At 41.3% G+C, this 14,442-nt stretch overlaps 1 protein-coding gene across 2 annotated transcripts; it reads left to right on the forward strand.

Moving 5' to 3' along the window:
• The first annotated feature begins 6,369 nt into the window (after positions 1–6,369).
• Positions 6,370–14,214, forward strand: LOC134301677 (NAD-dependent malic enzyme, mitochondrial-like). Of its 2 annotated transcripts, XM_062986494.1 has the most exons (5): positions 6,370–6,387; positions 6,511–6,921; positions 7,228–7,298; positions 13,437–13,535; positions 13,898–14,214. In XM_062986494.1, exons 2-5 carry the CDS (start codon positions 6,879–6,881, stop codon positions 14,057–14,059), a joined length of 375 nt encoding a protein of 124 aa, XP_062842564.1. In that variant the 5' UTR covers positions 6,370–6,387; positions 6,511–6,878; the 3' UTR covers positions 14,060–14,214. The 2 variants fall into 2 exon arrangements, with proteins under 2 accessions (XP_062842564.1, XP_062842563.1); XM_062986493.1 differs by lacking the exon at positions 6,370–6,387 and having other exon boundaries at positions 6,503–6,921; positions 13,437–13,571.
• The last annotated feature ends 228 nt before the right edge of the window (positions 14,215–14,442 follow it).

Here is a 14,442-nt window from a genome sequence, read left to right on the forward strand (position 1 = left end):
ACTGCGCTTCCACTGCCTGCATCATCATTTTTCAAGTTTCTGGTATAGTCCATAGTATGATATGCATTGATTTTTTTTGTTTGTTTTTAATATTTAAATATAAAAAGTTTTACACAATGTAAATTTTTTTTAGATGGACACGTTGCGGAAATGAGAAATTTGCCCTAAAAAATGAAAAAACAACAAAAAATATACTTATAATGTCCACTTCAAAACACGTGCAAGGTAGACCAAAGGAAGATGTTTATGGTTTTATATTTAATATTTTGTTAACATTGACTTTGTTTATCAAAATTCCTCATGCCACCTCATGAGCTTGACTTCGTGAGAGTAACCCAAATAGGTCTACCTTCTCCCACCACATCCAACCCGTTGTAAAAAGTTTGATTGACAGGTTATTCTTTCCAGTCCAAGACACCGTTGCCACGCCCATCAATACACTGATTCATATGTAAGACAAGTGATTTGAGTTGAATATGAAGGAAAGCAAGTCTCGTACATATAACCTCTCATATGTACGAGAGGTTAAACTTTCATTGCTTGCAAGTTTGTGTGTCCTATCATAAATAATGCATTTTACAAACTTGGTAGGCTACTTCAAAGACATGCAAGCAAAAATAATTTGTCCTTTATAATGTATAATTACTGATCTGTGCATTTTAAGATATTAATTTGTAGGTCATGATGGTTTAACTGGTTTATTATTTGTGAAATGCTAAACATCATTTGCTTATCCTGTGTTTTGGGCGGTTTTTCATGCATTTTGGCTGAAAATTACTGTCGCAATCTGGCAACCCTCCCCAGCGTAGCTCAGTGTTGTCTTAAAAAAGAAAAACAAACCACGAATCAACAGAAGAACATTCATTTGTAGTTCTAAACATATTTAGGGTGTTTTTTTTTGTACCCACTTTATTCCTCTCTTCTACAGCGTCGATTACACGCAAATGGACCTTATGCAAATTAGGCGATGACGTCATTTAGCGACTTCTAGCGACTTTTAGGACAGCCAATAGCTACTTTCCTTACTGAGGAGTTGGCAACACTGCGCGCACCCTCGCGCCAGTTGCGATGCGTGAAGTATAAACCTAGCTTGAGTCTGCGCTTGTCTTGTGCAACATGGCGGAGGTCATCGTTATACAGTGCCGCACTCATACGGACAAGGTTTCAGTTCGCCTTGTCCTGTTTGCCGTGTCTTCCCAGGTTTTAAGTTCTATGTGGTACTTCTTTAATTAGCACACACACACACACACACACACACACACACACACACACACACACACACACTGTATTCACATATTGCAGACATCCAAGCAGCAGTAACTCAGTACAGTCCAAACACACAGATACACTTTGACAATACAGCTGTTTGGATGCATCAGTCCTGGGGTTGTGTAGGTGGTAGCGTCTTTAGGTAGGAACCAATATGTGTGGTAATTAAAACCTGTATCAGCTGATTACAGATACTGAAACCCTTCTGTGTGTGTGTGTGTGTGTGTGTGTGTGTGTGTGTGTGTGTGTGTGTGTGTGTGTGTGTGTGTGTGTGTGTGTGTGTGTGTGTGTGTGTGTGTGTGTGTGTGTGTGTGTGTGTGTGTGTGTGTGTGTGTGTGTGTGTGGGTGGGTGGGTGGGTGGGTGTGGGTGTGTGGGTACAGCATCAGTAGCTCTGGCGGGATTGTTAGCAGTGCAGCGTGTTGTAGGAAAGCCCATCACTGATCATACAGTTCTGTTCCTGGGAGCAGGAGAGGTACACTCACTCACTCACATAATTTGTAAAGTAATGATATGTTTATGCCTCTTGTACAGTATGTTTTAGGGGTGTCTACAAACTGGCTGAACTAATATAAGCGTTAGTTAGTAGTGTGTAAGTGTTGTGTGTGTGTGTGTGTGTGTGTGTTAGGCAGCTCTAGGCATTGCTAACCTGATTGTCATGGCACTGATGGAGGATGGATGGAGGAGGATGGAGTCAGGCAGATGCTTGCAAGAAGATTTGGATGTTTGACAAGTACGGTCTGCTTGTTCAGGTATGATACGGTTTGTGTGTGTGTGTGTTTGTGTGTATATATGCTGTGAATATACCTGAATGTTTGTGTATATGACAGTTACCAGCAGATACCCCAGTTACACAAGTGTGTGTGCGCGTGTGTGTGTGTGTGTGTGTGTGTGCGTGCGTGCACAGGGTAGATTTGAGCCCACAGATAGTAATCAGGAGGGGTTTGTGCATCCTAGTCCGGGTGATGTGAAGAGTTTCCTGGATGCTGTTAATGTTCTTAAACCTACAGCCATCATCGGTGAGTGTGTGTTTGTGTGTGTGTGTGTGTGTGTGTAACGTGCTCGTCTGTGGAGACCTGAACGCCAGAACAGGAACCCAACCTGATATTATAAATGATCAGGGAAACAGATTCATCAATAACAACCAAATTCTTAATACCAATTCGAACCTAAACCACAGAAACAATTATGATCACGTTACTAACAAAAATGGTAAAGACCTCCTGCAGCTCTGTGGAACTTTAGGTCTGTACATCGTCAACGGTAGAACTCGAGGGGACTCATTAGGAAGGTTCACGTTCTGCTCACCTCTTGGTAATAGTACAGTAGATTATGCAATAACAGATTTAGACCCTTTCTCTCTCAGTGCATTTACTGTTAAACCTCTAACCCCTCTGTCTGATCACAGCCAAATTACTGTGTTCATCAAAAAGACAGAAACTAACCCCACCACACACACACGGCCCAGTAAGCTGTACAACATCTCCAGATCCTACAGATGGGCCGAGAACAGCGCAGAAGAGTTCCAGAAAGCAATTAGCAGCACAGAAATCCGAATTAGCTTAGACAACTTTCTGGACACTGCGTACATTCACAGTAAAAAAGGAGTAAATCAGGCAGTTAAAAATATTAATCAGATCTTTAAAAATACAGCAAATAAAGCCCAATTAAAAATTAAATCTAAATCAAAACCTAAATCTACAAAAGATGACAGCTGGTTCGACAAAGACTGTCAAATGTTAAGAACAGAACTCCGTAAAATATCAAACCAAAAACACAGAGACCCAAACAACAGTAACACACGACTTCTTTACTGTGAAACCCTCAAACAATATAAACGTACACTCAGAACCAAAAAAGCTCAGTACACCCAAAAACAACCAACAAATTTTGAACAATCAATCAACACACATCAATTCTGGGACAATTGGAACAAATTAAAACATAGAGAACAGGAAGAATTGGCCATATCCCAATCCTCAGGATGGGGATATCTGGACAACCCATTTCCAATCACTCTTTAAAAATGTAGAATTAGATTCAAATCCTGAACAAAATCAAATTATTAGTAAATTAGAGGAACTGGAATGGGCTGTTAAAAACCACCAGAATCCTCTAGACTCTATCATTACTGAGCAGGAACTTAAAGACAACATTAAAAAACTAAAAACAAAGAAATCATCAGGACCTGACGGGATCCTGAATGAAATGATCAAACACAGCAGCTCCAAATTTCACCTGGCGATGTTAAAAGTCTTTAACCTGGTTCTGAGTGTCGGTTCCTTCCCTGAAATCTGGAATCAAGGTCTCATAACACCCATCTACAAAAGTGGAGATAAATTCCACCCTAATAATTACCGGGGCATCTGTGTGAGCAGTAACCTGGGGAAGTTATTCTGTAGTATAATTAACTAAAAGTCAGATTGGTTTTCTACCAAATTACCGCACTAACGATCATATTTACACCCTACACACCCTGATCGAAAAATATGTAGTTCAGAATAACTCTAAAATATTTGCATGTTTTATTGATTTAAAAAAAGCTTTTGATTCCATTTGGCATGAAGGATTGTTCTATAAAATGTTAGAGAGTGGTGTAGGGGGTAAAACATCTGATCTTATTACATCCATGTACACAGAAAACCAGTGCGGAATAAGAATCGGCAGTAAGAGAAACATCTCATCTCTCAGGAGCGTGGAGTGAGACAGGGCTGCTGTTTAAGTCCAACTCTATTTAACATCTATATTAATGAATTGGCCTCCATGTTAGAGCACTCAGCCACGCCCGGTCTCACTCTACACGACTCCGAGATGAAACTCCTGCTGTATGCAGATGATCTGGTCCTGCTGTCCCCCAGCGCTCAGGGTCTCCAGCACAAACTGGACCTGCTGCAGCAGTACTGTCAGACCTGGGCCCTGACCGTCAACCTCAAAAAGACCAAAATTATGACCTTCCAGAAAAGAGCCAGATCTCAGGGAACCAAACACACATATAAATTAGGACACCATGAAATTGAGCACACTAAAGATTATACTTACCTCGGACTGAACATCAGTTCCACAGGAAACTTTAACCCGGCAGTAAATGAACTGAGAGAAAAAGCTCGCAGGGCGTCGACGCCATAAAACCTCAAACATTCGTAGAAATTCCGATTAGAATTTGGCTTAAAATTTTTGAATCAATAATTGAACCGATTGCTCTATATGGCAGTGAAGTTTGGGGTTCACTTACACACCATCAATTCCATAATTGGGACAAACATCCATTAGAGACCCTGCACACAGAGTTCTGTAAAAGCATCCTAAAGGTGCACAGACACACCACGAACACACACCAACACACCACTAACACACACCAACACACCACTAACACACACCAACACACACCAACACACCACGAACACACACACCAACACACCACGAACACACACCAACACACCACTAACACACCACGAACAATGCGTGCAGGGCATAATTAGGCCGATTTCCACTAATTATAAACATACAGAGAAGAGCATCAACTTCTGGAACCATCTAAATGAGAGCGACCCCCAAACTTATCATTATAAAGCCCTGAAACACCAAGAGCTGAGCAAACATACCAGTCCCCTCATCCAACTGGTCCTGAGTCACTGCACCCATACACCACTAACACAAACAGATACACCACTAACACACACAGATACACCAGTAACACACACAGATACACCACTAACACACACAGATACACCAGTAACACACACAGATACACCACTAACACACACAGATACACCACTAACACACACCGATACACCACTAACACACACAGATACACCACTAACACACACAGATACACCACTAACACACACAGATACACCACTAACACACACAGATACACCACTAACACACACCCATCACCACTAACACACACAGATACACCAGTAACACACACAGATACACCAGTAACACACACCGATACACCACTAACACACACAGATACACCACTAACACACACAGATACACAAGTAACACACACAGACACTGTAATAACACACGCCGACACACCACTAACACACACCAACACAATAAAGACTCAGGAACAAGAGAAATCTGTAAACCCAATTAGAATAAACCAAATTACACAAAAAATCCGAACTAAATATCTGAATTATTGGGAAACTGAAACTAAAACTCAAAGTAAAATGCAATGCTATTTGGCCCTAAACAGACACTACAGTGCAGCAGATTATCTGAGCACAGTATCCGACCCTAAATTAAGAAACACCCTGACGAGGTACAGACTGAGCGCACACGACCTGGCCGTGGAGACGGGGCGACACACCCGGTCCTGGCTGCCCTGGGAGGAGAGGTCGTGCCAGCACTGCACTCTCGGTACAGTAGAGACGGAGCTGCACTTCCTCACCCGGTGTACCAAGTACCACCACGTCCGCTCCCAATTCTTCCCTAAATTTAATAACGTCATCCCCAACTTTACCTCCCTCCCAGACCCCGACAAACTGCCCCACCTACTGGGGGAGCACAAAGAGAGCTGCAAACTAGCAGCACTCTATACTCACACCTGCCACCAGGTGAGGGACAGTGGGTGACCATGTCTCATACACACATACACACACACACACACACACACACACACACACACACAAACTGATTGTTTTACTACCTCATTATTGTAAATATTATACTTTTTATTGTTATTATTTTGCACTGTTTTTATAAATATTTTATTCTATTCTATATTTTTTTGCACATGTAACTGTTCTGTATATTTTTGTTCTTTCTTATTTTTATTTTTATATTTCTCTGTAACTTGCTTTGGCAATACGAATGTCATTATTTGTCATGCCAATAAAGCTTCTTTTGAGTTTGAGTTTGAGTTTGAGAGTGTGTGTGTGTGTGTGTGTGTGTGTGTGTGTGTGTTAGTGTTAGATAGACATGTTCATGATCTTGTTCTTACCTGTGTTTGTTGTGTTCAGGTGTGTCTGGGGCGGGGCGACTATTCACTCATGATGTCATCAGGGCTATGGGTTCGTTAAATGAGCGACCAATCATCTTTGCTCTGAGCAATCTGACTGCTAAAGCTGAGTGTACTGCAGAGGATGCATACATACACTCTCACACAGGTAAAAAAACAAAAACACACACACACACACACACACACACACACACCTAAGATTGTGTCATGGTAGTTGTTTAGTGACTGAACAGAACAGGATAATACAAATGTGTTTTAATATTTTTGATAGATACGACTGTCTTGGATGTGCTAAGAATAACAAGGAGCAGACTGTCTCTAATTCAAGGTTAAGTGGAGCCTGTTGTTGGTCAAAATGTAAGAGAATTCAGGCCTAACTGATCATAGAGTAAATTTGATTGTTCATAAAGGATATTAAATAAAGAATCACAAAATTATAAACATGAAATATAAAATGTATTGTAACAGTAGGTGTAGCTCATCAAATGGCTAATGAATGTGCTTTTCTGAGTGTGTGTGTGTGTGTGTGTGTGTGTGTGTGTGTGTGTGTGTGTGTGTGTGTGTGTGTGTGTGTGTTAGGGTCGGTGTTTGTTTGCCAGTGGGAGTCCGTTTGCTGCTGTAACTCTGGATGATGGCAGGATGGTGATTCTGGGACAGGGGAACAATGCTTACATATTCCCAGGTGTGGATTTGTGTTTTCCTATTTTATTTTTCCAATAATTTGGAAAAATGAATGAGTTGTGGTTTTGGGCCATGAATTCTCTGAGTGTTATTTGGGGTACCTCTGATCTTGGGTCCTGCCAGCGTTTAGAAGCTGTACAAGTAATTACTGAATTTATTTACATCCAGAGGACAAACTTCATCCACAAAAACAATAATAATGATTATCATCTTTATTTAGTGTAAATATATTTTTATTTTGTACTCTTTCACTGTACAGTCTATTATGTTTTTTACCTCAACTAATAGAAATGTGTGTGTGTGTTAGGTGTGGCTCTGGCAGTAATTCTGAGTGGTGTTAGACACATCAGTGATACGGTGTTCCTCGAGGCTGCAAAGGTAAACATTGTTTGTGTTTGTGTGTGTGTGTGTGTGTGTGTGTGTGTGTGTGCGTGCACATGCATGTGTTAGGCAACACTCATGCTGCCCATGTTATTAGGATTATTTGCTTATTAATGTAAGTATTAAATCATCCAACCATGTAGCAGCAGCAGCAGCCACCTATAAACTTATAAACACTCAGATTAAGATCTTTATGTTTACTTTAAACAGCAGAATAGAAAAATGTATAGCTTTCTTGTTGTGTAATAATTTAGGTTGTATTTCTTGATGCAACGGTGGACTGTATTAAGTGATAATGGTTTTCTAAGGTACTTGTTAGTGTATGTGGCTAAATTTATCACAGTATCATGATGGTTTTTAATATGATGCTGATGGTTATAAGGTCACTCACCTTCTCTCTCTCTCTCTCTCTCTCTCTCTCTCTCTCTCTCTCTCTCTGTGTGTGCGCATGCGCGGTTGTGAGCTGTGGAGAGCGGAGCGTGGTGAGCGTGAGTGGCGTTTATTGCCAAACTTTTTTCTTTTTCTAGTTTTGAAAGTTGTTCAGATAGATTCTGAAGTTTGAGTGTTGTGTGTGTGTGTGTGTGTGTGTGTGTGTGTGTGTGTGTGTGTGTGTGTGTGTGTGCGCGCGCGCGCGCGCGTGCGAGGTGTGCGGGGAGTCTGCTACCGGCATTTTGCTGGGAGTATGGCGTTTCCAAACACTACGGCGTGCGAACACCTGACACGCCGGCACGGTGTAAAGGTGGAATCCCGGGTGAGCGTGGAGGAATGCTGTTTGGCGGTGGGGAATGTCGTGGGGCATTGTAACATTGTATCTGCCTCACGCATGAATAAAGCGGTTGTGGTGTTTTTGAACTCAGTGGAAAAAACGAATGAACTGATTCAGAACAACATTGTGATAAATGGTCAGTTCACTCAGGTAATGCCCCTCAGTACACCAGCTAGGAAAATCATTGTGTCTAATGTTCCCCCCTTTATTAAAGATGAAATGATTGTAAAAGAACTGTCTTATTTTGGAAAAGTAGTTTCCCCAATTAAAAAAATCCCTCTTAGCTGTAAATCACCCCTAATTAAACACTTAGTGTCTTTTAGGAGGTTGGTTTACATGGTGCTCAGGGACGGTGCTGACGAGCTAGATTTAGCTTTAAAGTTCAGAGTGGAGAATTTTGATTATGTGGTTTATGCTACATCAGAAACAAGTATGAAGTGTTTCAGGTGTGGGCAAGTGGGACATCTTATCCGTGCTTGTCCCGAAAAAATTAATGATCATGTTGGCAAGGCTGGTAGTGCTGAGCGGATGGGGTCAGTCGTGGTGGAGCTCGTGGACGCTGTTCCCCCTACAGCTGATACGCAGCTGCCCGCGACAGTCCCCAATACTACATCGACACCAGAAGAAGATGAACTGGCCATGACTGAACATGCCACAGATGAAACCATCATGGCAACTCCGGTCGTGGATGATCTCTCCTGTGTCAATCCAGACGTGGAGGGTAGAGAGACAGGGGATAACTGTATTGAGATGACTCCAGACCAAATAGCAGTAAATGTGGCTGAAGTTGAGATAGAAATGGATGACGAGTCTGTGTTTAAAGTTCCTCATAAGAGAAAGAAGCGAGCACAAAGCAACAAAAAAAACCAGGCCAAGAAAGAGGTCAGAACAGAGGACAACGGAGAATCTGACAGTGATGGCTCCATCTCTGATTCAGGCTGGTCTGTGTGCTCACAAGAAGAGAACAGACCTATTAAATATACAGCTGAACAAATTAAAAAGTTCTTGCGAGTAACTAAAGGACAGAAGGGTGTACGGGCTCCGAAGAGCATTTTCCTGATAGTTCCCAGTTCACTCTTGATGTTAAAAAGTTAAAAAAGGAAGATGCTTTTACTGACTTGGAATTTTTCCGTTTAAAGAAAATTTTTACTAAACTTAATAAGATAAACAGTGAAGAAGAGTTTTAAATTATTCAGCATATCCATGGGTGAACTAGTTTTTATTATCAGTGTGTTATATCTTATTTATTTTTTAATGGGAGATTTTAAAGTCGCTACTTTAAACATAAATGGAGCAAGAGACACTGAAAAAAGGGCAAAGTTTTATGAGCTGTTAAAACAGAAAAATATTGATGTTGCCTTTGTACAAGAAACACATAGTGATGACAGTAATGCTGCTGATTGGGTGAAAGAATGGAGGGGACTTGCAATTTTAAGTCACAATACGTCTCTTAGCGGTGGCGTTGCTCTTCTTTTATCACAAAGTTTTATCCCATATTCATATACTGTAGATGAAATTTTAAGTGGGAGACTTTTAAAAGTAAGAGCTGTCTTTGAAAACCATGTGTTTGTTTTTATTTGTGTTTATGCTCCGACTGGGGGAATAGATAGGATGATCTTTTTAGACACACTGAGCAATGTGATTAGAGACTGTAGCACCACAGACCTTTTAATACTGGGTGGGGATTTTAACTGCACAGCAGACAGCATAGATAGAAACCATATAGAACCACATGCTGCTTCACGTAAGCGCTTACGTGAAATACTGATGGCTCAAGACTTGTGTGATATCTGGAGAAACCTTCATAATAAACAGAGACAGTATACATGGGCTCATGCCAGAGATAATACACTCTCACTGGCAAGGCTAGATCGTTTTTATGGTTTTAATTATCAACTGTCTGCTTTTACACATTGTTCGATTTCCCCAGTTGGTTTTACAGATCACTGCATGGTCCAGTGTACAGTCGCTAAGGGTAATGTGAAACCACGAAGTGCATATTGGCATTTTAACTCAGAGCTTTTAAATAATGCCAATTTTAAAGAATCTTTTATATTCTTCTGGGAGGTTTTTAAAGCACAGAAAACATATTTTACTTCACTGCAACAATGGTGGGATGTAGCCAAGGTACAGATTCAATTATTCTGTCAGCAATATACTCTCAATGTCACTAGGGACATAACCAGATCTTTAAAAGCTCTGGAGATTGAGGTAGTGGAACTCCAATGTTTAGCAGAGGCCACAGGAAATCAAGAGCATATTAAGACTCTTAAAAGAAAAAAAAAAGCACTAGATGATCTGCTAGGTACTACAGCTAAGGGGGCGCTGGTCCGCTCACGTTTTCTGAATGCCACTGAAATGGATGCTCCTTCAAAGTTCTTTTTCGGTCTAGAGCATAAAAATGGACAGAAAAGATTTATGCATGCTGTGCGAACAGAATCAGGGGATCTCTTATCAGAGCCCACTGAAATTCGCAAGCAGACAGTCAGCTTCTTCTCAAAGCTTTATCAGAGCGAGTGGTCAGTGACACAAAAGGTAGAGACAGAGTTCTTCCAGGACCTGGCAAAACTCACAGAACAATCAGCTACAGAAATGGACAGTGAACTCTCACTTGGGGAGCTATATGAAGCTCTTCAAGGAATGGAGAATGGCAGAGCTCCTGGCATTGACGGACTTACGGTGGAGTTCTACAAGGCTTTCTGGTCAGTGTTGGGACAAGATGTGCTAGATGTTCTTCAGAGGAGTGTGCAGGAAGGGAAACTCCCTCTCAGCTGTCGGAGGGCTGTGCTGACATTGCTACCCAAGAAGGGAGATTTAACGTGTTTAAAGAACTGGCGCCCAGTCTCCCTGCTGTGCACTCACTACAAGTTGCTCTCTAAAACATTAGCTTCGAGACTGGGGAAGGTGATGGAGCAGGTGGTTCACTTACTGTGTACTGACGTACTGTGTGCCTAGCAGATCTATTTTCGACAATGTATGTCTAATTAGAGATATTTTGGACATCTCCAGACATCTCCTAGACCAGGAAAAGGCTTTTGACCGGGTTGATTGAACACGGGTACTTATGGAAAGTTCTGGAAAACTTTGGCTTCAACCCTGGTTTCATAGCTATGATCAAGGTATTGTATCGTGACATTGAGAATGTACTTAAAGTTAATGGTGGTTTATGTGCCCCTTTTAAGGTTCACAGGGGTGTCAGACAGGGCTGTGCACTCTCAGGAATGTTATATGCTTTAACCATTGAACCTCTGTTGTGTAAACTGAGAGATAGAATCACTCGTTTTTATGTACCTAACTGTAATAACCCTTTATGTGTGTCTGCATATGCGGATGACCTTGTCATCCTGGTAAACACACAGGCAGATGTGGACATTTTAGTTGAAATTTTAAATGATTTTAAGGTTTTATCATCAGCAAAAGTAAACTGGCACAAAAGTGAAGCTGTATTAGTTGGGGAGTGGAATGGAGGGGAACCTACACTCCCTGATGGACTGACATGGAAAACAGGAGGGTTCAAATATCTAGGGGTGTATTTGGGGGACAGTGACACTGTACAGAAAAACTGGGACAACATTGTTGAAAATGTAAAAGGGCGTCTCAGAAAATGGAAATGGCTGGTCCCCCAAATGTCTTACAGAGGGAGAGTACTTATTATCAATAACCTGGCTGCGTCCTCTTTGTGGCACAAATTAGCCTGTGTTGACCCCCCACCACACCTGCTAGCTAACATCCAAGCCCTGCTGGTGGACTTTTTCTGGAACCGATTACACTGGATACCACAGGGAGTACTTCATCTGCCCAAGGAAGAGGGGGGACAAGGACTCATTCACCTGGCTAGCAGGACCGCTGCCTTCCGCCTACAGTTCATCCAACGACTTCTCAGTGGCCCCAAGGAGCTCGTCTGGAAGGAGGTGGCCTGCAGAATTCTACACACAGTAAAAGGACTAGGACTGGACAAAACCCTGTTTTTAATGGACACAAAAACATTGAACACGGCTGGATTACCGAATTTTTATAGGGGACTTTTAAAGGTTTGGAGTCTTTTTAAAGCAAAAAAACAGAATTCTACCACCTTACACTGGCTCCTTAAAGAACCTCTTCTCTATGGAACCCGTCTGGACATTACAAACACAACTACACCTGCACTAGACAGAATACTCATCTCTTCGGGAGTCACAACCCTCCAACAGCTGGTAGACGCTGCAGGACCAGAACTTACTGACACAGAGAATCTAGCTGCACGACTAAGATTGAGGTCCCTGCGCATTTCGGGCCAGCTCCTACACCGTTGGAGATCAGCACTAACTTCAGAAGAGCAAACAATGGTAAAGGACTATGGTGCAGGGGCGATCCACCCTACAGAGGATGACCCCTTCCCTGAACTGACTATCTCTCCAGTTCTACATGACTGTCAAGGACCCCTCATAGAGTGTGAAGGGGAAATGGAGATGAACTTTAATTCAGTTTCAGGTAAGCTACTGTATAAGGCTTGTGTAAAGGTTTTAAACAGGAAGAAGCTTGACAAAAGAACTGATACACCATGGAGCAATGTATTGGGGCTATGTGATGACACTAAACCAGAATGGAGGGCTTTGTACAAACCACCATTAACAAAAAAATGTGCTGACCTGCAGTGGAGAATTTTACACGGTATTGTAGCTGTCAATGCTTTTATCTCTGTTTTAAATCCTGAAGTTTTACCACAGTGTCCTTTTTGTGCTTTTAGAGAAACTGTGTTTCATGCTTTTATGGACTGTTTTAGGCTACGTCCCCTTTTTGAGATTTTAAAGAATGTTTTCATGTCTTTTAATGAGAGTTTTACCATTCAGACTTTTATCCTTGGTTTTAAATACGTAAGGAGAAAGAGGTCCAAGTGCCAACTGATTAATTTTATCCTCGGCCAGGCCAAAACCGCGATATACATTACTCGAAAAAACAAGGTGAATGAAGATACAGATTGTGATGTTGTGAGAACTTTCTCCAGACTGGTTAAAACCAGGATTTTAGTTGATTTTAAATTTTTTAAAAGCATGAACAACATTGAGAATTTTATAGAGATATGGTGCTACAGAGAGGCAATATGCTCTGTAATCGATGATGAACTCGTTTTTGCTCTAGAAATCTGTTAAATGCACATAAATCGTTTTTTATTTTTTTCAATTTTTATTTTATTTAATTTATTGACGAATGCATATTGCACAGTTTTGTTTAACTTATTGAATGAAATGATTTAATTCAACTGTCAAGTGTCCATACTTGGTTAAAATAAAAGACCGTCAAAAATCTCTCTCTCTCTCTCTCTCTCTCTCTCTCTCTCTCTCTCTCTCTCTCTCTCTCTCTCACTGTTTGTATATGTGTATGTGTATCAGATCTTAGCAGAGCAGTTGACGGATGAGGAACTGAATCAGAATCAGGGTCGTCTCTACCCTCCTCTTTCCAACATTAGGGAGGTTTCTTTACAGATGGCTGTGAGGATAAGATTAATGTTTATACATACACACAATGTGAGTAAAATTATGTTGACACCCCTTCTAATTATTGAGTTCAGGTGTTTAGGTCACACCCATTGCTTCCAAGTTTTTTGCAACAGTTTGGTAAAGTTTGTACATCATACAGATACATGCTGTGGAAATGTAATTAAACACATTGTTATCAGTGCTGTGAGTGGAACTAGCGCTCCAACCAAAAATATAAAGTGTCTAGTGATCAGAAAGTGTCTACTGATTGACTAAAGAAAGATAAATACACCTTGTGTTCCTAACTGTACACGCACAATCAGTGCTAACAGGGTATGTGTTCCCAAAAAAAAAAAGTGTGTGTGTTTGTTTAGGTGGTGGAGTTTCTGTACAGTAAAGGAATGGCATTTCGGTACCCAGAGCCACTGGATAAGGAGGCGTATGTGAGATCCATTGTGTGGAACACGGAGTACGATTCCTTCCTCCCAGACATCTACGAACGGGCTGGAGTGTCCCATAGTCCTATAGTGGAGTAATCATACACCCTATAGCGTACACCTGAAACAGTCACACCCTTCATTTACAGCTGTGTAATGTTTAACTATCACACATCCCCATGGGGAGTGATTCCTAAACTCCTTCTGCTAATGTAAATGTACAGTGTTGCTATTAATAAAACACTCCACGTGTGTGTGTGTGTGTGTGTGTGTGTGTGTGTGTGTGTATCAGCTAATACATTTAGTGCTTTGTGTTTCTATGTGTGTTGGTGTGTATTTGAGTTTATTTCACTGCAGGCTTACAGTATTCATTATAATAAAATGTGGGGGTGGGCGGGTGTAGTTGCGTCAGTGAGAAAATGTGGAAAAAAGTGTAACTTTAGTTTCACCCTAAGCTGGATTTTAACATAGGGCCTAGAACC

The sequence above is a fragment of the Trichomycterus rosablanca genome, chromosome 24, assembly GCF_030014385.1.
Source record: "Trichomycterus rosablanca isolate fTriRos1 chromosome 24, fTriRos1.hap1, whole genome shotgun sequence".
Taxonomy (NCBI): Eukaryota; Metazoa; Chordata; class Actinopteri; order Siluriformes; family Trichomycteridae; genus Trichomycterus; species Trichomycterus rosablanca.

Excerpts from the sequence above, each read along its gene's own strand:
- LOC134301677 (XM_062986493.1), top strand. The coding sequence starts at position 6,879 with ATGGTGATTCTGGGACAGGGGAACAATGCTTACATATTCCCAG. Across the intron at positions 6,922-7,227 it reads CAATGCTTACATATTCCCAG|GTGTGGCTCTGGCAGTAATT; the intron begins GTGTGGATTTGT and ends TGTGTGTGTTAG. Across the intron at positions 13,572-13,897 it reads TGTTTATACATACACACAAT|GTGGTGGAGTTTCTGTACAG; the intron begins GTGAGTAAAATT and ends GTGTTTGTTTAG.